General features: G+C 56.0%; 5 protein-coding genes across 5 annotated transcripts; 3 read left to right on the top strand and 2 right to left on the bottom strand.

Moving 5' to 3' along the window:
• Nucleotides 1-193: 193 nt before the first annotated feature.
• DCS_02846 (oligopeptide transporter protein) lies at nt 194-2,885 on the bottom strand (the record flags this gene model as incomplete). The annotated part of the gene is made up of 2 exons (XM_040800172.1): nt 194-2,316; nt 2,378-2,885. 2 exons carry the CDS (start codon nt 2,883-2,885, stop codon nt 194-196), a joined length of 2,631 nt encoding a protein of 876 aa, XP_040661055.1.
• Nucleotides 2,886-5,385: 2,500 nt separating this feature from the next.
• DCS_02845 (uncharacterized protein) lies at nt 5,386-6,484 on the top strand (the record flags this gene model as incomplete). Its single annotated transcript, XM_040800171.1, has 2 exons — nt 5,386-5,498; nt 5,575-6,484. 2 exons carry the CDS (start codon nt 5,386-5,388, stop codon nt 6,482-6,484), a joined length of 1,023 nt encoding a protein of 340 aa, XP_040661054.1.
• A 2,534-nt stretch (nt 6,485-9,018) lies between these two features.
• Nucleotides 9,019-10,346, bottom strand: DCS_02844 (eukaryotic initiation factor 4A-12; the record flags this gene model as incomplete). Its single annotated transcript, XM_040800170.1, has 3 exons — nt 9,019-9,077; nt 9,130-10,170; nt 10,238-10,346. The coding sequence occupies 3 exons, from the start codon at nt 10,344-10,346 to the stop codon at nt 9,019-9,021; spliced, it is 1,209 nt and encodes a 402-aa protein (XP_040661053.1).
• Nucleotides 10,347-10,780: 434 nt separating this feature from the next.
• Nucleotides 10,781-13,695, top strand: DCS_02843 (splicing factor 3a; the record flags this gene model as incomplete). The annotated part of the gene is made up of 4 exons (XM_040800169.1): nt 10,781-10,873; nt 10,941-12,358; nt 12,580-12,918; nt 12,969-13,695. 4 exons carry the CDS (start codon nt 10,781-10,783, stop codon nt 13,693-13,695), a joined length of 2,577 nt encoding a protein of 858 aa, XP_040661052.1.
• A 3,887-nt stretch (nt 13,696-17,582) lies between these two features.
• DCS_02842 (PHD transcription factor) lies at nt 17,583-23,055 on the top strand (the record flags this gene model as incomplete). The annotated part of the gene is made up of 4 exons (XM_040800168.1): nt 17,583-18,005; nt 18,105-18,153; nt 18,210-21,801; nt 21,855-23,055. 4 exons carry the CDS (start codon nt 17,583-17,585, stop codon nt 23,053-23,055), a joined length of 5,265 nt encoding a protein of 1,754 aa, XP_040661051.1.
• Nucleotides 23,056-23,819: the final 764 nt, after the last annotated feature.

Below are 23,819 nucleotides of genomic sequence, written 5' to 3'. Positions count from 1 at the left end.
ATGCTAAATTGCATCGACGTGGAGAGACAGCAAGCAAGCTCCGCCATGCTCTGCCCTGCAACAGAGGCAGTCCGGACGGCCTTTGCCGTACGCGGAAGCGAGCACCGGTGCACGTCGTCCATGACCCGCCGTGGGCACCTTGAAGTGGCCGTGCAGCCCTCCTTCGCTCGCCAAACTCGTCGTGCCGTCGACGCTACGGGAACGTGCCCTTCTCGGGGCCAAAGTACCCTCGTGCGGGAATCGGGTAGATGCCGACCTGCTTCCCGTCGACGCCCGCGCCGCTGACCGTGTTCCCCCACCACGTGAGCCTTCGGGGGTGAAAGCCGACGGCGAAGAACATGACGAGGGCGCTGACGGCCAGCCCGGCCGTGAGGGCGGCCGAGAGCGTGTAGTTGTACTTGGCCCACCAGGCCAGCCGGTGGCGCGGCAGCCAGTACATGAAGACGAAGGAGAGGAGGAAGCCGGGCGTCTTGTACGAGAGGTTCGACGGCGCCCAGTGCTGGATCCCCTGGATGACGAGGACGGGGTTGAGCCACAGCAGGGAGCCGACGAGGGGGAAGAGCGTCCTGTCGAGGAGGGAAAACAGCGCCGGGCTGAGGCGGAGACGCAGCCGCTCCCGCACGGCCGGCAGATGCTTGGGCCCGAGGCCCTGCCCGAGCAGGAAGACGACGGCGATGCCGGCGCCCATGAGGAAGCACCACTTGAAGAGCGGGTAGAGCTCGCCGAACATGCGATCGGAGCCGAGGAGCCCCCACATGAGCGAGCTCGCGTAGAGGGGGGCCCCGTCGCCGGCGCAGGTGAAGCGGCTCGGCTGGTCGGCCGTGCAGAGGCCTTCGACGTTGTGGAGGATGAAGTTCTGGACGCCGACGGCGACGAAGCAGGTGACGACGATGGTGCCGATCTGGCTCCGGAAGACGGCCCGCGGCGCGATCTTGCAGTAGTGGGCCATCTTCTGGTCCTGGACGTAGTTGTCGCCGTAGCCGGCGAGGGCCCAGGAGCCGAGCGTCTGGCCGAAGAGGAAGGCGTTCGGGTTGTTGGGCAGCAGGTAGCCGGTGATGATCTGGATGAGCGAGCCGAGGCCGAGGTTCGTGCCCGTCGTCGCCGACAGGAACGACAGGGGCACGGCGAAGACGAGGTTGATGGCGATGAGCAGGAAGACGAGCCAGACGGGCGTGTCGACGGGGTAGATCTCGACGAAGACGACGGAGACGACGACGGCGCCGACGAGGATGAGGATGAACCACCAATCGGGCACCTCCTCGTACCGGGACATGGCGCGGCTGTGCACGTCCATGGCGCCCTCGTAGTTGCTCCGGCCGTGGCGGAGGCCGTGGTAGAAGTCGACAAAGGCCTGCGACATGGTCCTCCACTGGTTGACCATGATGTAGAGGAAGTAGACGGGATAAAAGGCAAAGTTGGCGCCGACGGTGAGGACGTAGCCGGCCGAGTAAAAGGGCGGCGAGTAGCGCTGGTACCTTTCGAGGTCGAGCTTGTTGTCGACGACGACCTTTTGCACGACAAAGGGCGTCCCGTCGTTGGCAAAGGCCGACGACGAGTTGATGGGCAGGTAGGCCGTGTTGTACTGGTTGGAGTAGTAAATGGCCAGGATGATGAGGCCGCCGAGGATGCTACCGACGTACATGGTGCAGGTGCTGAAGAACGGCTGGGCCAGGGCGGCGTACGACGACGTGGCCACGTTCCAGTCAAACGTCGTCACCGGGTTGACGAGGCCCAGCCCGAGGTTGGACCCCCCGAGGATGGCGAGCGTGATGTTCTCGGGATCGATCCACGTCATCCAGTTGAACTGGGACATGGCGGTGAAGAGGTAGCCGGGAAGCCAGTAGTAGACGAACATGGCCGAGGCGGAGACGAAAAAGAACCTGTATCGCGAGATGGTCCAGCCGTTGATGTTCTCCCGCGGCTCGGGCTTGGTGAGCGCTCTGTTCATGGCAATGGTCGGCAGGATCGTCGGCCACAGGGCCTTGACGGGGTAGACGGAGAATCGCCGGAGGTAGCCGGCAAAGCCCATGCCCATGAGCTGGACGAAGAGCGTCAGCATGAGCTGGTAGCCAAAGGTGACGAAGCCGAGGCCGTAGTAGACGGGCGAGCTCTGGACGAGGATCATGCCGTAGCTGTTGGTCGTGTATATGGCGATGTTGTACGTGATGGTGGCAAACATCTGCTCCTTGAAGGTCCAAGGGCCGGGGTTGAGGGAATGGCGGCGGCCCCGGACGGAGAAGCCCCAGTCGGGGAGCATTCTCTCGAGGCCCTTGGCGCAAGGAAAGAGCAGGATCTGGATGACGGAACCGTTGAGGCCTGCACGCCGGTGAGCGAGCCGCGCATCATGGTGGGCGGCGGCCTCGTCAAGCCCACGTACCGATGGCTGGGAAGCGACTGTTGAAGAAGGTGGACATGAAGGTTCCTATCACGGCCCAACCGATGCCGAGGAAGTAGGCTCGGATCGTCTCGGTGGGAACGTCGGGTTCGTCGACCGGACTGGCGACGGCACGAACGCCGGGGTAGGGCGAGGACCACCTCATCATGACGGCGTCGACGCGCAGGTCCCGGTCGTAGAATTCGCCGTAGGCCTTGGGACCGAGCAAGAGCTTCTGCATACGCTCCCTCATGTCGGACGGAAAGTTCCAATCATCCGTGTGAAACTCGAGAGACTGCCGAAGGATGGAGATGGCCTCTTCCTCCGACATGGCGTTGATCTTTTCGAGAACGTAGTCGCCCTCGCCATTGGGCGCCAGCGTCTCGAGCAGTTCGTGGGGAATCTGCTCGTCATACCTCTCGGCCGTGACCCTGCTCGCCTTCTTCTCTTGGGTCTCACCCGCCGGCGGCGGCTCGATGCCGTCGCCATCGACCTGTGGCCTGCCAGTCATATTTTCTTCCGTCGAAAGGCACCGGATGAGGGGAGACGACGCTTCAGAGGGATGGGAAGCGATCCAGCCTCGACGCCACGGGAACGGGACGGGTATCTGTCGTGGGATGGGCACGGGACGAGGAGCAGAGAAAGGCCGGGGTGGCGGTGCTTCGACATGTTGCAACGACGAGGGCTCGTCTTACCGACGACGGCCACAACCGAGCCGACGCAGGCTTCATGCCCATTGCCGATGGCCCGATAGGAAGCCGAATTGCAGATGCGGGGAGGGGCGCGCACCTCGCACCTCGCACCAGGCCATGGCCAAGCGAAGCTCGCCAACGAGCTCATGTCCAACAAGCTCAGCCTGCCCTCTCTGGAGATTGTCTCGTGGCAAGTTGTCGAACGAATCACAACACGTTCCAGCCGCTTCGATTTGGGTGAGAAAGAGGGGGTAGCAGTGGGTGGTAATGGGTGGTAATGGGTGGTAATGGGCGGTAATGGGTGGTAATGGGCGGTAATGGGTGGTGATGGGTGGTGATGGGTGGTAACGGGTGGTAACGGGTGGTGGGTGGTAGTGGGTTCTCTGCGTTGTTGCAATAGGCAAGAGCTGTGTGCGCACATGATACTCTGTACAAGTGCTGTAATTGATTCGCGTCACGGTATTCACTAGACTTGGAGTGCGATGGACTACTCTGCAAGTACTACTGTATAGCGCCATCTCGTGCTGGAGTACTCCGTACCACACTGACATTGACATGCACATGCATAGCCTGAACGGAGTAGGCTCATTATTACTCGTACAATCGTACTACATGTAGCACACTAGCCGTGCACAAATGCACATATGCGTTCCCTCTGCATGACGAAAGCTCGCACGAGGTCCAGTCGAAGCGCCACGCCTAGAGCGATGTGGACGTTGGGAGAGGGAGTATTTTCGCATCGATACACTGTACAAGTACGTCCATACAAAAAAGAGGTAGGTGCTATTGTTGACCAAGCTGTGGACCCAAAACGTTGCAGGCTACGGCAAGGAGTAGAGGCCAAAACTAGAGGGCCTCATCGCCCGGCGTGGGCAGATCGTTTGTTGGGTTCGTTAAGAATACCGCACCCAGAGGCGCCATCAGCTTTGGTCCGTCGCTCGATCCCACCGTTGGGGACTTTGCACATCCCATGGCAGTTTGGAAACGTTGGCTGCCACTCCCATGACACGGACCGTAAAGTCAGCATGCCATACCAACGGCCAAGCGAGGGCGGCGAATCCGTTAACAATAGCACCTGGCGACGGCAGATCGTTGTCCCGTCTCCACTAGTCGTGGGTATTCGGTTGCTGCTGGTATGCCGAGCAGCTGCCGAATACTTCAAGTACTCCTGGCTTGCTTGGTACAGGGCGACAGCATACACAAGGAGGCCGATGCCATTTGGCATTTGGCACCTCGCATGCACTGACCAATTACCCCTACGGCTAAAGACGAAATAGGAAGTCATTTAATAAGAGTCAAACAAAGCCTGCTCCACTCAGCAGTGGAGAGGCGTCTTGCTCGAAACGAACAGCAACAATGGCGGATCAAGCACTGTACTGTGCTTAAGGAGTGAGTACCCCGTACTGTGCTTACAGAGTACTGATGGGTCTAAGTACATGTATACCTAGTACTTACAGTAAATGCATTATTAGCACATGTACCTACTTGGGACACCTGCCCACAGTATTTGGTACGAACGCACTGTACGGCAACGATATGACTCCTCCCCCACGTCGGGATCGTCACACCAATCCTGTTCTGACAGGCTGGGCCAAGCATGATTGAATTCAATTGCTAGGTCGTTCGCAGCCATGTGGGAAGAGCCCCCCATCCACGGGCATCGACGCCCCTGTTTTGCTTGATGCCCCCTCCCTACTCCCGCAGACGTCACGTCACAGGTTTCTGCTACCCGTCAAGCGTTGGTGAGTCACCATTATATCCCAATCGGGAGACGATGGCCATGGCCAGGGCGGGGTCGCGACTCATGTTCGACTCATCATAGGGAGTGGTGAGTGCTCGCTACCTAAGCAGGTAGTACCACGCATGCAAGTTCTCCGTACAATGTAGGTGCAAAGAGAGTACCGTGTACTTGCATCGAGTTCGGAAACGCGGGGAACTTGGAGCCCGTGACGGTCATGACGATGTAGGTGTACTTGCCCACACGCACTCGTGCTTGTGCAGGTACTTACATACGACAGGCCTAGGCGGTGGTGCTGGTAGGCACTACAATGTCATCCGTCACCACACCTACAGACCCGCCATCATGGAAAGGACTCGATATATAATTTGGTCGCCTCAGCCCGCCCATGATAGTTGGAGCTGGCTTGGCCACGAACACGGCACAATCTTCCTCCCTTCCTCGACGGCCCCCTCCCGCCTCGACGGCCCCCTCCCGCCTCGACGGCCCCCTCCCTCGTCTTCCGGCAAGCTAGCCCCGACTCGACTCGAGCCAACCTAGCCTAGAGAATCTCCCACGCCCATTCAGGACACACTGCCGGAATGGCGGAAACCGGACCTCGAACTGTTGCGGCCCCCCCGCCGCTCTGCAGACTCTGCCAAGTGCAATTGCATGGCCCGCAGATGTGGCGAGCCCATCTCAAAAGCAATGGCCAGTAAGTCGGTCTTGATTCCCCTGCGACGACGGCCCATCTTTTGTCTCGCGTGCTGGAACCAACCTGTCGGTCGCAGTGTCTACAACCTTCAGTTGAGCGTGGCCGCTCCCGGAAGCATCCCGTCAGCTCCAGCACCCCCGCCCGCAGAAGAGGCGACCGAAGGATCGGGAAGCGCGGCGGCTCCCTACGCTCGGATTGGACGTGAGCCGGATAGCCATGCCGCCCAAGTCGAGGACGTCATCGGTAGCGACACCGAGGACGAAGTGACCGTTCCGGATTTTGCTCCTGGTGGTTGCCTCTTCTGCGCCCGGGAGTCCGAGTCTGGCACGTTGGACGACAGCCTGACGCACATGACCGCCTCCCACGGCTTCACCGTACCCTTTCAAGATTTCCTCGCCGTTGACCTCGGCACCATCGTTGCCCATCTACATCTGCTCATCTACGGTTACCGGGACTGTATCTACTGCCGCACCCACCGGAGCACGGTCGAGGGTGTCCAGCAGCACATGGTGGCCAAGGGGCATTGCCGGTTCGACGTGTCCCCGGAAACGGAAGAGTTCTATGCGATGCCACAATCGGAGAGTGCCCTTCTCGACCAGGCCGAAAGCGATGCCAGCGTGCCGGTACGCTTGCCATCGGGAAAGCTCATCTCCCATCGGAAGCATCTCGACACCCAGGAGCCTCGAGCCTCGCGCCGCGCAACGGCAGACCGCGTGTCCGACCATGCCGCCCCACGCTCCGCAACCTCCTCCGCCGCCGGTCACGAGCTCGTTCAACGGGGGGGGGCGAGCGGAAGCGGCCAAGTCGTGCGCAGCAGCGAGGCCATACTTGCCGCCCAGCTGTCCAAGCTGAGAATAGCTGGTGATAGGGTGCAGCAGAAGGAGGCAGACCGGAAGCGAGGAAGGCTGGAACGAGCGAACAACTCAATCATGCTCAAGCATTACAGGCTGGATAGCGGCGATGGTCGGATTGATCGACGATTTTAGCCCTCAGACTTCCACTGTCTTCCTTGTTGGTCACGCATCACACACTGTGTCAGAGATGCTCATGATGGTGCCACCGTCGAGTTTGGAATAAACACGACACCATGGTTCAAAACCTTTCTCCGGCCGCTTGATAACTCTTCTCGAGCTAGCATCATTTTCAACGTTGGAAACACCCATATACATCGTACGTTGTATGCGATGCGTGAGAATCTGGTCGATTTTCCCCTATTTCATGTCCGCCCCGGACCTCGTGGTGGAGTATCTGTTGTGAAGAAGGAACAGGCAGGATCCCGCAATAGCGATTATTTCCCAGCTATGAGTTTTTCTGGCATAATACAGGATCAGGGGCACATTTGAAATGTCCTTGAGCATGTCCTTGAGCATTCGTGTCCAACATGTTTCTCCCTTGATGAGACGTTCACTTGGTCCACTCGAAATTCTCGACCCCCATTGACCCCGGCGTCGCACACGGGTCGTATGCCCATTGAGCTCATCATTCTCTAGATTCGTCGCCATACGGGAATACCAAGCATTTTTTTTGGATTGTCACCAAACAGAACCATTCCGATTGAATTTATGTTGTTCTACGACGATTTACCTGTGATCCAGGGTGTTGAAAAATGCATCCATCGTGTGTATTGTATCTTCCAAAGTCATCTAGACGGACCATAGAACTAGGAGTTTGCCCGGCACTCGCTAGTGACCACCAGAACCAACGCTGTGCGAAAGACCATTCGTGAGGCCATCATCCACAAAGTATTGCAGGTCTCCGAGGGAAACAAAGGTTCCGTTCCAGACATCGTCCCTGTCGAGGGACCTATCGCCCCTTCCACGCCTCTTCCTGCAGTGAGGATTGGCGCAGGAGATCACGTTTGGCAGATTGAGTCGTTGGCATGGTCGTTCGGCAATATCATCGATGATCTTTCGACACTCCCATCGGTAGGTCTTGTCAGGGTCCACGGAAACGACCCGAGTTGTAAGTGGCCTATCAGCCATGTTGCGATGCTGTTCGGCCATCTTGCGACTTTATTCGATTCTTGGCGACGAAGCTGAGGTATTGAATGAACCAAGAAGATGATATCTTCTTAAATGGAAGGCTGCTGAGTTGAAGGAAGTCATATCGATATTTTGAACGTAAAAACGGCGTACTTATACGACCTGGCGACGTCAGTGAAAACGCAAAAGACTTTTGTATAGTTCACATTGCTTTGGTCATATTTCACCGTTGCCACTGGCCTACCTTCGTCATGGACATATGCCAAGTCACGCAGTTACGCATATCACGTCCTCAGCCGTCCCAACTTCTGTCTATGAAATGGCAGTTTCGTTCGGAAGTGACAACGTGCTTCGGCATGGCACATCTGCACTCGGCAGCAGCAAGAAATCACACGAGAATTCACTTCATGGGGTACTCAGGAAATCCCATTCCTATTTCATTAAAGTATGATGCTTGTTTAACTGATCATATGAAGTTGATTGAAGTTGTACATACGTTACTGCTATTCATGCCAATTGATACCTTCAAACTGAAACAACTACCCACATAGGCTTCCAAGGCAACGGCCAGCCCTCACCATTGAGAATATGCCTACAGTGTGTTCAAGCCCACCTATGATGTATCAACTACATCTCACGAGTCACTAAGCGTGAAACCGCATTTGGAGCAGTTCGAAATCACGGCAAACACGATGAATATAGGCACCGATCAGGTGGATGATGTTCGTCCAACGCTGATGGATCTGCGCGGGAGACTAATTGCGCCGAGATGAGGTCTATCACTCCTACAGGAGCAAACTTCGTCCCTGTTGTTTGAATAACGGGCCGAGAAGGAGGCAGGGGGGGGCGGGGCAAAGAATCATGAGACGGGTGGCTCGCACGCGAAATGTACCGCTTCACGGCCATGCAAAGGTCTCATGCGTTGAAGGAAAAGAGAAAGGACTGGATGAGACAGATACGGCGTCGAACCATTAAAGAGCAACACTGCCAACAATCACGTTTCTTGATGATCGGATGCTGAAGCAAAGAGGTATATAGTATCGGTGAGGCTTGCAATGACGTTGATCACGGTGCTCCAGAAACAGCAAGCACAGGTTGGCAAGGGGTTCATAATCCGAGTTGCTAAAACGGATACAGCATATGGATTGACCCCGGATTTCTTAAAACAAATTACACATCATCTCAAAAGAAAGCATCCCGCCAGAATGCTGACTCGACATGTGAGATGCGATTTCTTCAGTGCAGGCGAGCATTGTCGTACCCGTAGGCTCACTCTTTCGAAGCTAGCCCTCGCCATTCCATGTCAAAAAAAGATGGCATGACGACTCTCGAGTGCTGTTTTGAGCAATCTACAGTGGCTGAAGGGTCATGATCAGCATGGCGGCATGGACAGCTTTCCGTGGCGGCACTCACACTCTCTCACACCAAGCCCATTTCCTCCGCTCAACGGGACCCGGTCGGTCCATCTCTGTTTGGTCTTCCTCTCGCAATAGGTCCTCTCTGATGCTGATTCAATGGTGCCATGTGCCATGACTGAATCAAGCGATGAGATCAGCCACGTTCATGGGCATCTCGTCGATTTGCGTCGAGTAATACACTGCTACAGTCAGAATACTATGCTGCATGTCCATGACATTCGGCAAACTCACGCTCAATATCGCGAAGGATGCGAACGTCCTCGGTTGTGACAAAGTTGATGGCAACACCTTTGCGGCCGAATCGGCCACTTCGTCCGATGCGGTGGATGTAATTCTCTCGGTTACTAGGCAAGTCGTAGTTGATAACCAAGCTGACTTGTTGCACATCGATGCCGCGAGCCCACACATCCGTCGAGATCAACACACGGCTGTTTCCCTGCCGAAAGTCCTGCATGATGCTGTCTCGCTCCTTTTGAGGCATGTCGCCGTGCATGCTGCTGACGGTAAAGTTTGCCTCGCGCATCTTGTCGGTGAGCCAATCGACCTTGCGGCGGGTGTTGCAGAAGATGACAGCTTGTGTGATGGTGAGGGTGTCGTATAGGTCGCAGAGGGTATCAAACTTCCAGTCCTCCTTCTCGACGGCAATAAAGTATTGCTTGAGGCCTTCGAGCGTCAACTCGTCACGCTTGACGAGGATGCGAACGGGGTCCGTCATGAACTTGGTCGTCATGTCGAGCACGTCGTACGGCAACGTGGCACTGACAACGACGACCTGTGTCGCCGGAGGCAGGTACCTGTACACGTCGTAAATTTGCTCTCGGAAGCCCTTGTTGAGCAGCTCGTCGGCTTCGTCCAGCACTAGCATCTTGATGTGTCGCGTGCGTAGGTGGCGTCTTCGGATCATGTCGGCAACACGCCCAGGTGTGCCGGACACGATGTGCTGACCATAGTCGAGCTTCCGAATATCTTCGCCAACGTTGGTGCCTCCGATGCACGCGTGGCATTGGACGTTCATGTAATCTCCCAGCGCCATGACGACACTCTGGATCTGGGTTGCCAGTTCTCGGGTGGGTGACAGAACGAGAGCCTGTGTCTCGCGAACAGCGGTGTCGATGACCTGCAGCATGCTAATGGAAAATGTTGCCGTCTTGCCTGTGCCCGACTGGGCCTGCGCGATGGTGTCGCGACCTTTGCAGACCTGAACAATGGCACGAGACTGGACAGCCGACGGTGCCTCATAGCCGTAGGCGTAAATGCCACGAAGCAAGTTCTCTGTCCCCCCAGATTAGCATCCGCGCAGGACATGGCCGTATCTGCCATCCAGACGAGGTCAAGGTACCTTTGAGAGACATGGCTTCGAAGGTCGGGTGGACCGTCACCTCCTTTGAGGTGGAGAATTCCATCCTCTCATCCGCCTTGCGGTCGATACCTCCTGCGCCTTCAGCCATGGTTGCGGTGCTGATGGTGAAAATGGGGATTGAAGATAAGACGCGAGCGTCGTGGTCGTCGAGTTGGTTGTCGCGAAACTGCGCCTCAGAAAAGTCTGGGGAGAAGCTGTCAACGGTAATACTTCGGCAGAACATTCTCCAGCTGAACGCAGCGCCACACCCCTTCGCCAGAACGGCGGGCACTAGCGATGAAATGCATGCTGTATTAGCAAGGACGAGCAGCACCTACAGTGAGCAAGTACAGTACAGTAGAGCCGGAGAATACTAGCACTAGGCCTTCATCGGTTCACATCAGCCGTCCGCCCGCCGTGACTTTTTTCTCACCTGGAGCCTCCAGCGCAACCAAGCCAACACCAACCACTCTGTCCTACGCTGCAATTTTTCTCGTCAGATCGACAGCCGACATCGCTTTTTCCCACAGTCATCTATCCAGCATGTTTTTCTTTGAGGAGGAGCGGTACATTCATGAGGACTTGGAGCGCATCGAGCAGGGCATCGCCGACCGTGTTCGCGACGATCCGAACCACGTACGTGCTCAGAGAGATCCTCAAACAGTACGAACAATTGTCAGACTGACTGTTTCAACTGTTGCAGATTCGCAACATCCTCAACAGAGATCACGAGGTTGCGCAGCTCCTGCAGCAGATTGAGCAGCAGGCGACTAATCTTCAAGCCATTCTCAGCGACGGCTCCGGAACGGTATCGCGAGACCTTGAGCTCTTGACTACTGGCGACCCCTTTAGCCAGTTTTACACCCAGCTTGGCGAGCTGCGCGAGCACTCCTCTCGATACCCCAATGAGCAAGCAGAGAATTCGGAACTGCGTTACAAGGCAAAGCTCGTTGCCGATGGCACGGTGGCGCCGTCGATCGTCGACACCCTTTTTTCCGGCGAGGAAGCATATGGTCGGTTTTTCGACTTGACCGTCTGCCACGAGACCTTTCTGAATCTCCCACACGTCAAGCGACTCACGTATCTGCAATACTTGGAAGACTTTGACAATTTCAAAGCCGGACACGGCGGCCTGAAGAGGGCAGACAAGCTCACGGACCAGTACTTCCAGTATGTGGGCGACCTCGCCGAGTACCTGACCTCGTTCCGTAAGCGGACGAAACCCTTGGAGAACATGCAAAAGCTTCTCGCCGAGTTTGACGAAGAGTTCGACACTGCATGGGAGAAGGACGAAGTTCAGGACTGGCGGGCGGATGGCACATCAGTAAAAGGCGCCAACAGCCTGAGCAGTCCCGACGCCGTATGGTGCGACGATTGCGAGAAGGAATTCAAGAACGAAAACGTCTTCAAAGGCCACCTGAACGGTAGGAAGCATGTCAAGGCGGCCGAGAGCAGAAAACAGCGGGGATCGGGTGGTGGTGATGACCAGGACGGTGCTTCCAAGGAGACAACCGTTTCGGCAAAACGCATCAAGGAACGCGCGATAGCGAGGCGCGAGCACCGGGTCAAGAAACTGGCCAACTCCATGAGCACGGAGCGCAGCGACACACGGGTTAACGTGGAACGCAAGCAAGGAATGACGGAGCGCGAACGGCGGCAAGAACTTGAAAACCTCCTCAATGTATCCGAGGTACCCTCCCAGGCAGCCAAGGAGGGAGAGCAGGACGGCGAAGACGGCGAGGAGAGAATCTACAACCCTCTCAAGCTGCCACTGGCGTGGGACGGCAAGCCGATCCCATTCTGGTTGTACCGACTCCATGGCCTCGGCGTCGAGTTCAATTGCGAAGTCTGCGGCAACTTTGTGTACATGGGACGGCGAGCCTTCGACAAGCACTTCAGCGAGCCCCGGCACATCTACGGTCTCAAGTGTTTGGGCATCACAAACGTGATCTTGTTCAGAGATATTACGAAGATCGAGGAGGCTCTGAGGCTTTGGGACCGGATTCAGAAAGAGCAGAAGAAGTCGAGGGTGGACGACGGAAGCGTGGTGCAGATGGAGGACGGCGAGGGCAATGTCATGCCAGAAAAGGTCTACATGGATCTGCAGAAGCAGGGCTTGTTGTAGGTGCCTCCATCACCATGGCGGCCTGCCTATGCGGGCATTCGTCGCAGGTAGGCGTAGTCTCTACTATGACGCAACATGCACAAGAGATTCTTTTCGACTGCCGAATGAAATCCTGCGCGTGCGCATTTTTCTTTCCCTGGACTCGTGACGCCTGTGACGAGCTGTTGTTATTTCTTTCCGCGACCCCGTTCAGGTGACGGTTTGCATTTATGCTTAGTCATGCTTCCAACTTCCTCCACCACGCGCGTTTGCATTCATGCCGAGGACGTCACCACCAAGGACGAATCGCGAAGCAAACGACGACATGGCGCAACGGTAGTATGACGCATGTATCAAAACCTCTACCAGCATTGTACGCAGTTTACGTCCTTCGCTCGACAGTGAGACACGCATCGCTTTACATTGGCTCAACTCCGAATCCACCTCGGCGATTGAAGCAGCACAATGGCGAGTCCAAAGGCGGCGCTTCCCGCACATCGCGACAAAAGCTACGGCCGTGGGAGATGATTACCCTCGTCTCTGGGTTTCCTAGTCAGGTTGCGGCGCTCAAGTTTGAGTATGTTCCGTCTACAATGCAACTCTCGTTCTCGGGCACTAAAATCGCAGATGGGCGCTCACCAATCCGCACTTGTCGCTGCACATCCCGGATGAGTCGCGTCAAACCATCTCGACGCAGAAGAAGAAGAACGGGATGCCAAGACGACCTCTCCATAGCCTCAAATCCATCATGTCGAACCTCCACCTCCTCACGGGAGTACCGAGCTTCTCGAGATGGCCTCTGAACCTGCATTTCCTCGCGCGTGAGGCGTACGCAGCTTGGGAAAGGACACAGTCGTCTAGCACCGATGATCGGTCTGGGCTGCCGATTATGAAAGATTTTGATCCTCCATCAACAGGCGCCGCCATGACGTCGGATGAATCGAGGGGCATATATGGGCTGCCACTCGACTACAAGCCAATGAAGGCCTACGTCGAAAAGGTTCACGATGTGGTTTCGTTCGAGCAGGAAGGCACGTGCTTGCATTGCGACGAAGCACTCCATTCCGGCAAAGGACTATACGGCATGTGCCCCAACGAGGGGTGCACGTCGATGGGGCATCTCGATTGTTGGAGCGCACACGCCTTGGCTGGCCAAGGTGATGGTCATCTGATTCCCGATTTCTGCACGTGTCCATCTTGTGGAGGCGACATACGATGGGGCGACATGGTCAAGGAACTGACTCTTCGCATACGAGGCGGCACTGAGGTGAAAAAGCTGCTCAAGAAGACTCGGGTCAAGACAACGGTGGCGGCGACGGCGGCGACGACGACGACGATAACAACGACTTCATGAGGAGGGAGGGTGAATCTTTGGCGCCAGGCAATAAGACCCACGAGAGATGTCACATTGTCTCATCAGCTGCATTGGTACGCATGGGAAGAGAGATGTGATGAAGTATGCAGTATGTGATCTGGGTGCATTGGCTACCTCTAATTCATCTCGTCGATGATACCGCATGACGGCATATCAATATTCTATTCGACTACGGCCGTCCGATGGATAGAATGAAATCGTAAATGGTCAGCCTCCCTATTCTTGTTCTGGTACCGGGGATATGTCATTTTCTTGCCAGTCTCGCAATTCTCTGGGTAAATTGCCCGTTGGTTTTCTCGGTTCTGATGACCCGATCTGGAAACGGGAGCCCCGGCCATCGGATGTCGATGGAGCCAAGCAAGAAAGAAGGTGAAACTCGGCTACATATCATGTACCTACAATTATAGCACTTGTGTTGGTGTAAGTACTCCGTACAGTACTTACTAAGTATACTGTACTTGAAGTAATACGGAATCCTTGATCTTTAACGTATGTGTGCTGTGTACTTACAGTACTTACAGTACTAGGTACTCAATACTTTATCACTACGCCTGCTTTCTGCACTTACATTTACAAGCAGATGTGTACTGTAATGTGCACTTAACCTATCTACATGTATACAGTACTTGATGGTAAGTACTTAGGTCTACTACTCTGTACTGTACACTGTACTGTAAACGTTCTGTACTGTACGGAGTACACTACTGGGCATATAGTTGTAGGTGTAGCATGTACATGTCACAGTACAAGCACGTACTACTAAATACTCCGTACTGTGCTTCGTACTGGTACAAAAACTGTAGGTGTGAGTACGTACCCGAATGCCTCATTCATTGGCCAGGGCGCTCCTCCCGACAAGATCAGGGGAGCCCTTGGCGGAAAAACTAGCCAGACGCACTTTTCCGACTTCAACCACCCTTGATTGGCTCGGTATGTTCCAAAAGCCGTCGAGACCCTGCAAGTATGAGCCGCGATATCAGAGGATGCTGTGTGCTGCATGCCCACCCCGCCACTGGTGGACAAGACTTGTGCTTAAGTACTTACAAGTGCATGTGCTTACTTGCAAGTACAAGTACATGTACTCCGCACTTGCGAGCAAGTAAGTTCGTACTTGGTTGTAGGAACATGGAGGTGTACAAAGTACCGTAATTAAGTACTGTACTTCCCGAATGCAACCAAGTCCGCATGCACTGTAATATAGTAGGCGCCGTGCTTGCTTACCCACCACGTAAATACAAGTACATGTACTCCGTACTTACTTACTTACATGTACAGTAGGTAAGTACGGAGTACAGTAAGTACAATTGCAGACCACATGTGTCGGGACTAGAGTACTTGTACTGTAAGTATTCCTTCAATACTTACGGAGTATGGCCACATGTACTGTACTTGGACGGATGTACGAAGCAGGTGTACAGTACTTCGTACATGTCTTCAACATCCATGCAAGTAATTTACTTGTACTTCTACATGTAGTTGTACTTACGGTACTTGTTCATGCACATGTAAGTACCTTGATTAATACTTACTTAGATATGGAAACAGTACTCAGCGGTGGAGGCGTCATGGCTCGAAGAAATTGATATTCGCGGGAAATTCTTGTCAATAGGTACGTTGGCCGCGAATTCATCGGCCATCTCGCCATTCTTTTCCTGCAGGTCCATTGTGCACTTTAGGCGTACATGTGCGTGGTTTGTCGTTCCGTGTGACGGGGAAGAGTCAAGGACGGCGTTGGTGGCGGCGGAATAGCAACCGCCACAAGTGAAAATCACACCCTGGAATGGCTGAATGGGCACCACGACCAAGAGTGCATCTTCCACATAGTGGTAGGTACCTACCTAGTAGTGCCTGTAAGTACGGTCACCTTGCCTAATGCAGAGACACCATTAGAAGTACTCCGTACGCCGCACAGTACTCGGTAGAAATTAGTTGTTCAACTACAGGTCATGTACGAAGTACATCGAACAAGCGACGACGGAGCAGACATTGTCCCGGCGTGCTTTACTGTACACTCGTTGATTGTATTGACTATTGGACCTCTCTTTTTTCCCCTCCTCTTTTCGAGAAGACATCATATGTTTGCATACCACCCTGCGTTGCGGCGTGTCTCTCGAGCCAGGCCGCCCCTTATGACGGCTGAGGCCGTGATGTTCTCCATCGCAGGCAAAATATTCCGTGGCGCGATTGAATCGGCACGTCCGGACGGGTTTACTCTGCGAACGAATGTTGCAAACGACGCTGCTGGACGCCCACGTGCATGAGAAAATTGTCCGCCGGTCGATGAATTGATAGCGACGGTTAGTACCTACCATGTACTTAGTATCTACAATCTACAGTAGTACGGATAGTAAGGCCTACATTACAAGCACACCTACATGTCGCTGAAGCACATGAAAGCACTCCGGACGGAGTACTAAGGTATTGGTACCAAGGCACGAAGTAGACACACCTATAGTACCGTACTGTAGGTGTAGAAAGTACGGAGTACGGAGTAGTTGTACAGTACCTACGGAGTAGTAAGTAGAGATAGAATTGGACGATCCCAGCAGTTTCGCAAAGCTCTTGGGCATCGAATACTGCAGTACTAGGAGGTACTTAAGTACAGTACACCATACCACTAAGAGCAGTACTTGTAAGTACTTCGTGCTTGCACGGTGCCTGCACCAACTCCGTAGTCTACATGTACTTGGTTAGGTACGTACCAACCTTTGCGGGTAATGGTTAGTACAGAGAAATACGGAGGACATTCTTTGGAAATACTTCAAGGTACTCCGTAGAGGAGCAAGATGGTATTACGTTTTGCTAGTTTTAGGAGTACAAGTAAGTACAACGTACGTACTCTTACTCACGCGTACCAAAGTCACCCAACAGGCCCGTCGTCGTCGTCGTCGTCGTCGTCGTCGGTGGTGGTGGTGGGTCTTGGCTTCGTCATTCATCCCCAGCTGTCAATGATCGGGCAAGATCCGGCTTCCTACTCGCAAAATGTATCAAAAATAATGCAAAGATGCCGCAGATCGGTAGGTTGGGACAATGGGCTGGGAAAGGCATGTCATTCATCGTGGTACTCCGTACGTTGGGGTCTCTTTTGGCACGATGCCAGTCTGCTAGGTCGTCGCAAGTCTCAGCGGGGCTTCCACGCCAGCCGCCAGCCCTTCCGCACATGCGCCTAAAGCTGCCTGGCTGGGGCCCCCACCACTCTTCTACTTACAGTACACTTCTACACTTGTAGCTTGGTCGCTGTCGCTCTGCCCCCAAACGTACCACCTGCCGCCAGTACCGGGCAGTTCCAGCAGGCGAGTCCGGCAAGCATGGGAGGAACCTCTTCTGCCACACCTTCACGCTCAAATCTGGCTCCGCGACCCATTCCTCTCCCGCCCTCCATCACTCTCTACTCCAGCATCAACACCAAACCTCCTTCGAAGGAACGGCTGCATGGTTCGCCAACCTCAGTTTTCGACAGTCCAACCTACGCTGCCGTCTTCTACTGATCAATTTCCCGCGCAATCCGACGATCGAGCGCCTTGATACGTGAGTTGGCCTTGGTGTTAGTTGGCCCGTCCGTCTCTTCTCTCTTGCTGATGGTCCGTTTCGCCAGCCTCGGACTCATGACCAGAAGCCGTTCCTTCTCCTGTGTCTCGTCCTTCCGTCACGACCCGCACTCGATTCCTTCCCTCGACATCCGTTCGACACGACTCAGCCGCTCGAACGAAACGATGCGCTTTGCTTCGCAATAATCGTCGGCATCGTTCGAATCTCGACCACGCTTTCTCATCCACATCCGTCGCCGACTTTCTCAACGACGACGATCCCTCCCCCGCACAAGCAACCACATCACTTCCTCTCTGGAATCCCGTCTACCCTCCCTGATGGTGTCGGTGACGAGCAATCCTGCCGCCACGGCTGCCGCTGCCGATAGCGCGAATGCCAGCACGCGAAGTTCTCCGGCCATCGGAACGCCGGCGACGCAGCCATCGGCACGGCCTAAGCGCAAGGTCAACACGAACGGCTATCACCCCGCGAACACGCAGGTTCCCCTGAGCGCCATGGCCAGCACAGCCCTCGACCTGACCTCGGTCGAGCGCCGCGGCCAGCCCACGGCGATGCGCGAGCCGCTGAAGAAGACCAGACCCCACGGCATATCCGAAGCCCCGACGTACCATCCGAATGAAGATGACTGGCGGGATCCGCTAGAGTACATAAAGAAAATCGCCCCCGAAGCTTCTAAATACGGCATCTGCAAGATCGTTCCTCCTGATTCCTGGAACCCGGATTTCGCCATTGACACCGAGGTATGCTAGGCGCCCGCCCGTCCGACTTGACCTCACTCGTGGCGGGAGAGGAGAGCCCCTGGCTCGCGTCGGCGAATCGTGCTGATTCGTCGCCTACAGAAGTTTCATTTTCGCACTCGCAAGCAGGAACTGAATTCGGTAGAAGGAAGTGGGTGATGCCTGGTGCGCATGCCTGTGCAACGGACCATGCTGATGTTTCTGCAGGCACCCGTGCCAACCTCACCTATCTCGATGGCCTCGGCAAGTTCCACAAACAACACGGCAACAACTTGCATCGGCTTCCGTACGTCGACAAGAAGCCTTTAGACTTGTATCGCCTGAAAAAGGCCGTCGAGTCACGCGGCGGATTCGACAAGGTTTGCAAGCTGAAGAAGTGGGCCGAAATTGGTCGCGACCTTGGCTACAGCGGAAAGATCATGTCCTCGCTGTCTACGTCGCTGAAGAACTCGTACCAGCGATGGCTCTGCCCCTACGAGGAGTACCTGAGGCTTGCCAAACCGGGCGTCCACCACCAGCTCGAGCAGGAGTACGGGGGGCCGCTGACACCAAGTCCCGCACCAACCCCCGTCAAGAGGTCCAACGTCAACACGCCGTCCAGCGCAAAGTGCGAGTCGCCACTCCGCCAGGCTTCCGATAACGTGCAAGCCAGCGTAAACGGCTTGAAACGGGAGTCGGACCGGGAGACGCCGATGATCGATGCCCCGCCAGTGCCGACCTCCGCCGGTACTACCAGCGGCTTCAGCGCCGTGAACAATGGCGGCTTCACTGCCGTAAACGCCGCTTCGGCCGCCGTGAATCGAGCCTCCAACGGAGAGGGGTCCACTTCAACGCCGGACCCGAAGCGATTCGAAAGCCCGGGCTCGACTGCCAAGAACACGCCCGAGGGCCGAATCTCCGGCTTGGGCGCCGCCGTCGCGCTCAAGCGACAGCTCAGCTTCGGCAGCTTGTCGGACTCGGCCAAGAAGGAGACCGATGCCGACCGCTGCGACGGCGACAGTAGTAGCCGTCGCAGCAAGCGGTTGAAGAGAGATGCCGTCCCCACCGTCGCTGGCTCGCACATGACACCCTTCCGCCCTTCCGTTCCACGCATCCCGCGGGACGAATCGATCACGGGTGAGGAGAAGTGCGAGAGCTGCGGCAGGGGGGAAGAGGCGGGCACATTGCTCGTTTGCGAGTCTTGCGAGCACTCGTACCACGGCCCCTGCCTCGACCCGCCGCTGAAGCGCAAGCCCGACGCGGAATGGAATTGTCCCCGTTGCCTTGTCGGCGACGGACAATTCGGATTCGAGGAGGGTGGGCTGTACTCCCTCAAGCAGTTCCAGCAAAAGGCAAACGACTTCAAGCAAGGCTATTTCGAGAAGAAGATGCCTTTTGACAGCACCCTCAACTGCCATCGCCCCGTGACCGAAGAAGACGTCGAGACCGAGTTCTGGCGCCTCGTCGCGGATCTGGAGGAAACCGTCGAGGTCGAGTACGGTGCCGATATTCATTGCACCACCCATGGCTCTGGGTTTCCCACCATCGAGAGGCACCCTCTCAATCCTTACGCGACAGACCCGTGGAATCTCAACACGCTCCCGTTTCATGCCGAGAGCCTTTTCCGACATATCAAGTCCGATATTTCTGGCATGACGGTACCCTGGGTCTATGTGGGCATGATTTTCTCCACCTTTTGCTGGCACAACGAAGACCATTACGCTTATTCGGCCAACTACCAACACTTTGGCGCGACGAAAACGTGGTACGGCATCCCGGGAGAAGACGCCGAAAAGTTTGAGGCGGCCATGAAGGAGGCTGTGCCGGAGCTCTTCGAGACGCAGCCAGACCTCCTCTTTCAGCTCGTCACGCTGCTCACGCCGGAACAGCTGAAGAAGGCCGACGTGCGTGTTTACGCTCTGGACCAGAGAGCCGGTCAGTTTGTCATCACGTTTCCCCAAGCTTATCACGCTGGTTTCAATCACGGCTTCAACTTCAACGAGGCCGTGAATTTTGCCCCCTGTGACTGGGAGCCGTTCGGCCTGGCTGGTGTGGAGAGGCTCCAGGTCTTCCGTCGACAACCTTGCTTCTCGCACGACGAGCTGCTCTGCACTGCGGCCGATGGTGGTCCCGCCTCCGGTCTCACCATTCAGACGGCGAAGTGGCTGGCCCCTGCGTTGGATCGGATACACAAGCGCGAGATTGCGCAACGTGAGGGGTTCATCAACCAGCACGTCGAGTCGTCTCCCCATCGATGTCCTCTTCAGGGCGTCGAAAACGGCGGCGACTGTCCGCTTTCGTTCAAGATTGAGGATGCGGATGTCCACGATGAGGATGAGCAATGCTGCAGCCATTGCAAAGCGTTTGCCTACCTGTCACGTTTCAAATGCGAACGCTCGGGCAAGGTCTTGTGTGTCCTCCACGCAGGGCAGCATCCATGCTGCGATCGAACGGAGCTCCAAAGATTTCTTGGCGATGGACACACTCTGTACTTTCGAAAGGCGACCGCTGACATGACTGCTGCGTACGAGAGGGTTGTCGAGAAAGCCCGGACTCCGGAGCTGTGGGAAGAAAAGTACAGCAACTTGCTTGAGGAAGCAGCGACGCCATCGCTCAAGACTCTCCGGAACATGCTGCACGAGGGTGAACGGATACCGTACAGCCTGCCTTCGCTGCCAGTATTGAAGCAATACGTCGACCGGTGTAACGAGTGGGTTGACGAAGCCACAAACTACATTGTCCGGAAGCAGCAGAATCGTCGAAAGAATGAAAGAATCTGGCAGAGCAGCACGCGGAGGTCGACCGGCAGCTCCGCGCAGGACCAAAAGGAGCGCGAATCGCGCAACGTGTCCAACATCTATCGTCTCCTGGCCGATGCGGAGCGGCTCGGCTTCGAGTGCCCCGAGATCGCTCAGCTGCAAGAGCGCGCGGCGGCGATCAAGGCGTTCCAGGCCAGCGCGTCTCGGGCGCTGGAGAAAACGGCGACGATTTCCATGGACACCGTCGACGAGCTCCTGGAGGAAGGGCGCAGCTTCAATGTGGACATGCCCGAGATCGATCGCTTGTCCAGGGTGCTCGAGCAGATGCGATGGAACCAGAAAGCTCGTGCCAGCCGCGGCGCATTCCTCTCGCTGAAAGAAGCTCAAGCGCTCATCGAGGAGGGGAAGCGGCTCGAGGTCGCCCCCTACAACGATCACCTCAAGTACTATTGCGACCAACTGCAAGCTGGCGAGGCGTGGGAGCGGAAGGCAAGGGAGCTCATCGAAGCCGAGACGGTTCACTACCCTCAGCTGGAGGCGCTTTCGAGTCAAGTGCAGCTGAATGCGCTTCCCGTCTCACAGGAGACGCTAGCCATTGTCGATCAGATATTGCACAAGCAGCGCGAAGCTCATCGGCAGATCCTCGACATCACCGAGCGCTGCCGCGATCCCGACTACCGCAAGCGACCAAAGTATTCGGAAGCGGTTGAGATCTCCAAGAAGCTGGAGGATCTGAACTCCAAGCCGAACGGGACGCTCGATCTCGAAAATGAGAAGAAACGGCACGAGGACTGGATGCGAAAGGGGAAGAAGCTCTTTGGCAAATCGAACGCGCCTCTTCACATACTCAAGAGCCATCTCGAGTACGTCCTTGAGCGCAATTCGGACTGCTTCAACGTGGAGCACGATACGCCGCGACTCCCTGGGGAACCGGTATCGAGAGAGGCGACGCCTGAGCAAGGCGGGACTCGATGGGAAGACCCCCGGTCCAGACAGGTATTCTGCATCTGCAGAAAAATCGAGGCTGGAATGATGATCGAGTGCGAGCTTTGCCACGAATGGTACGTCTACGCGTTGATCGCTGGAGGAGCGGTGCGAGCTGACCGATGCGCAGGTATCATTACAAATGCTTGAAGATTGCCCGCGGCAAGGTCAAGGAGGACGACAAGTACACGTGCCCCATCTGCGACTGGCGGATGAAGATCCCGCGGGACGCTGCGAGGCCGAAGCTCGAGGATCTCGTGGCGCTGTCGGACGAGATGCCCGGGCTGCCGTTTCAACCGGATGAGGAGGAGATTCTTACCCGCATCATCGACAACTCGCAGACTTTCCGGGAAAGCATTGCCCGGTACTGCAACCCGCTCCTGTCTACGGAAGCCGAGGCGGAGACGCAGCGGTTTTATCTACGAAAGCTCGAAGGCGCCGAGGTTCTTCTCTCGTACGAAACCAACTTCTTCCGGCAAGAACTCCATAAATGGTGTCCTGTTGCCCCCAACGCGCCACCCATCCTGGAAGTGTCCCTCAGCACGCGCAAGCCGCGACCGACGAAGCTGCAGAAGATGCTTGCGGAGTACGGCGTCGAGAACCCCGACGACCTCCCGGAGCATGCCAAGGGCAAGGCAAACAGCCTGCGTCGCAAGGCGGCCAACGCAGAAGCGGCGGCGGCGGCGGCGGCGGCGGCAGCAGCAGCAGCCACTGCAGCATCACATCCGTCCTCCACGGGGCCGATTTTGCCTCCTTCCGGCACGACGCCGTACGGCAGCCCGGCCTTTTTCACTCGTCCACCACCATCTGCGACGTCGAGTTCGTCTGCGCCGTCGCACGACCAGCTGGCCAAATCGGTCTCGCCGTCTGATGGTGGCACTGGAGAGCGGACGGGCGCCGCTGACGGCGTTCTCCACCCCAGCTTCCTGCCTGTCATCGTCGACGATTCCGGCATGTCTCTGGAGGATCGGCTGCTGCAAGACCGAGAACCGACGATCAATCTGCATACGGAGGCTGGCAAGAACAGGGCTCTCGAGATACTGGGCCGAACCGAGTTTGGAAGGAAGAGAGCTCAGCAGATTTTCGGGTCAGACTGTTGGGAACCGACACGAAGGTCGATCAGCGGACAAGGTGGGCCAGAAACTCGTGCGGAACCGGACGAGATGACGAAGCAGGACGAGGGCAAGGTGGATCAGATGTTCAAGGAGATGACAAACCAGGACGACGAAGAGGAACAGAGGAAGAAGGATGGCGCGACCAACGGCCCCGTTACGGCGGAATCTCTCGAGAGCGAGAGGAACGGCATGGACGCGTTGCTGGATGGGGAGTAGGTCGGGGGGCGGCGACGAGCAAGAGTTGCGAGTTGCGTTGGCACGGCGGGACTGGCAGAGTGGCATCTCGTTCAAAAGGCATGTAACACTATACTGTTCGGTGCGCGGTTATACGTATTAGAGGGACGCGCCAGACGGTATGATGGGTAGCGAGTTGATGATTGTTTTCCAGTTACAAGTCGGTTGCTGCCTGACTCGGGGCGAGCTGCGAGGGACAAAATGCGCGATGGGCACGATTCGGTCGGCGGCACAATAATGGGTGGGCGCATTGCAATAATGGTGTTGGAGTCTCTTGGCGGATCGATGGAATTGGCTGCATGCTAGATAATGGGAACAACACATCCATCTGTGGCATCCATCATGACTGCAATTTGCCATTGTGTCGAGTGGAGGAGGGATATAGTATCGAGGCCTTGGTATCCATCCATGTACGGAAAGACCTCGGTTTGTTGCATGTATAGGATTATTACATGTACGTATCTTGATACATGCATCTGTTTACTGGCTGGCCGAGTGTAGTGGTACTTGAAAAGAGAACGCAGTCCTGCGAGCTGGACTGCCGCCATGCCTGCGAGGACCGACGTCGCAATGGCCCTCCTTGTCATTCATCTTGCGGCACTTCGGAACCGGTCCTTTGTTTCCGGAGACACCATTATCGGTATCGGTACGTCAGTGCGGCAGAGCTAACTTGTCAGCGCCGATGCTACCATCGCATCAAGCTGGTCGGACGGGCGAAACAAGAACGTGGTTTACCGAAACAACCA

Source organism: Drechmeria coniospora, chromosome 01, assembly GCF_001625195.1.
Source record: "Drechmeria coniospora strain ARSEF 6962 chromosome 01, whole genome shotgun sequence".
Lineage (NCBI taxonomy): Eukaryota > Fungi > Ascomycota > Sordariomycetes > Hypocreales > Ophiocordycipitaceae > Drechmeria > Drechmeria coniospora.
This window is presented reverse-complemented; position numbering and strand designations above follow the sequence as displayed.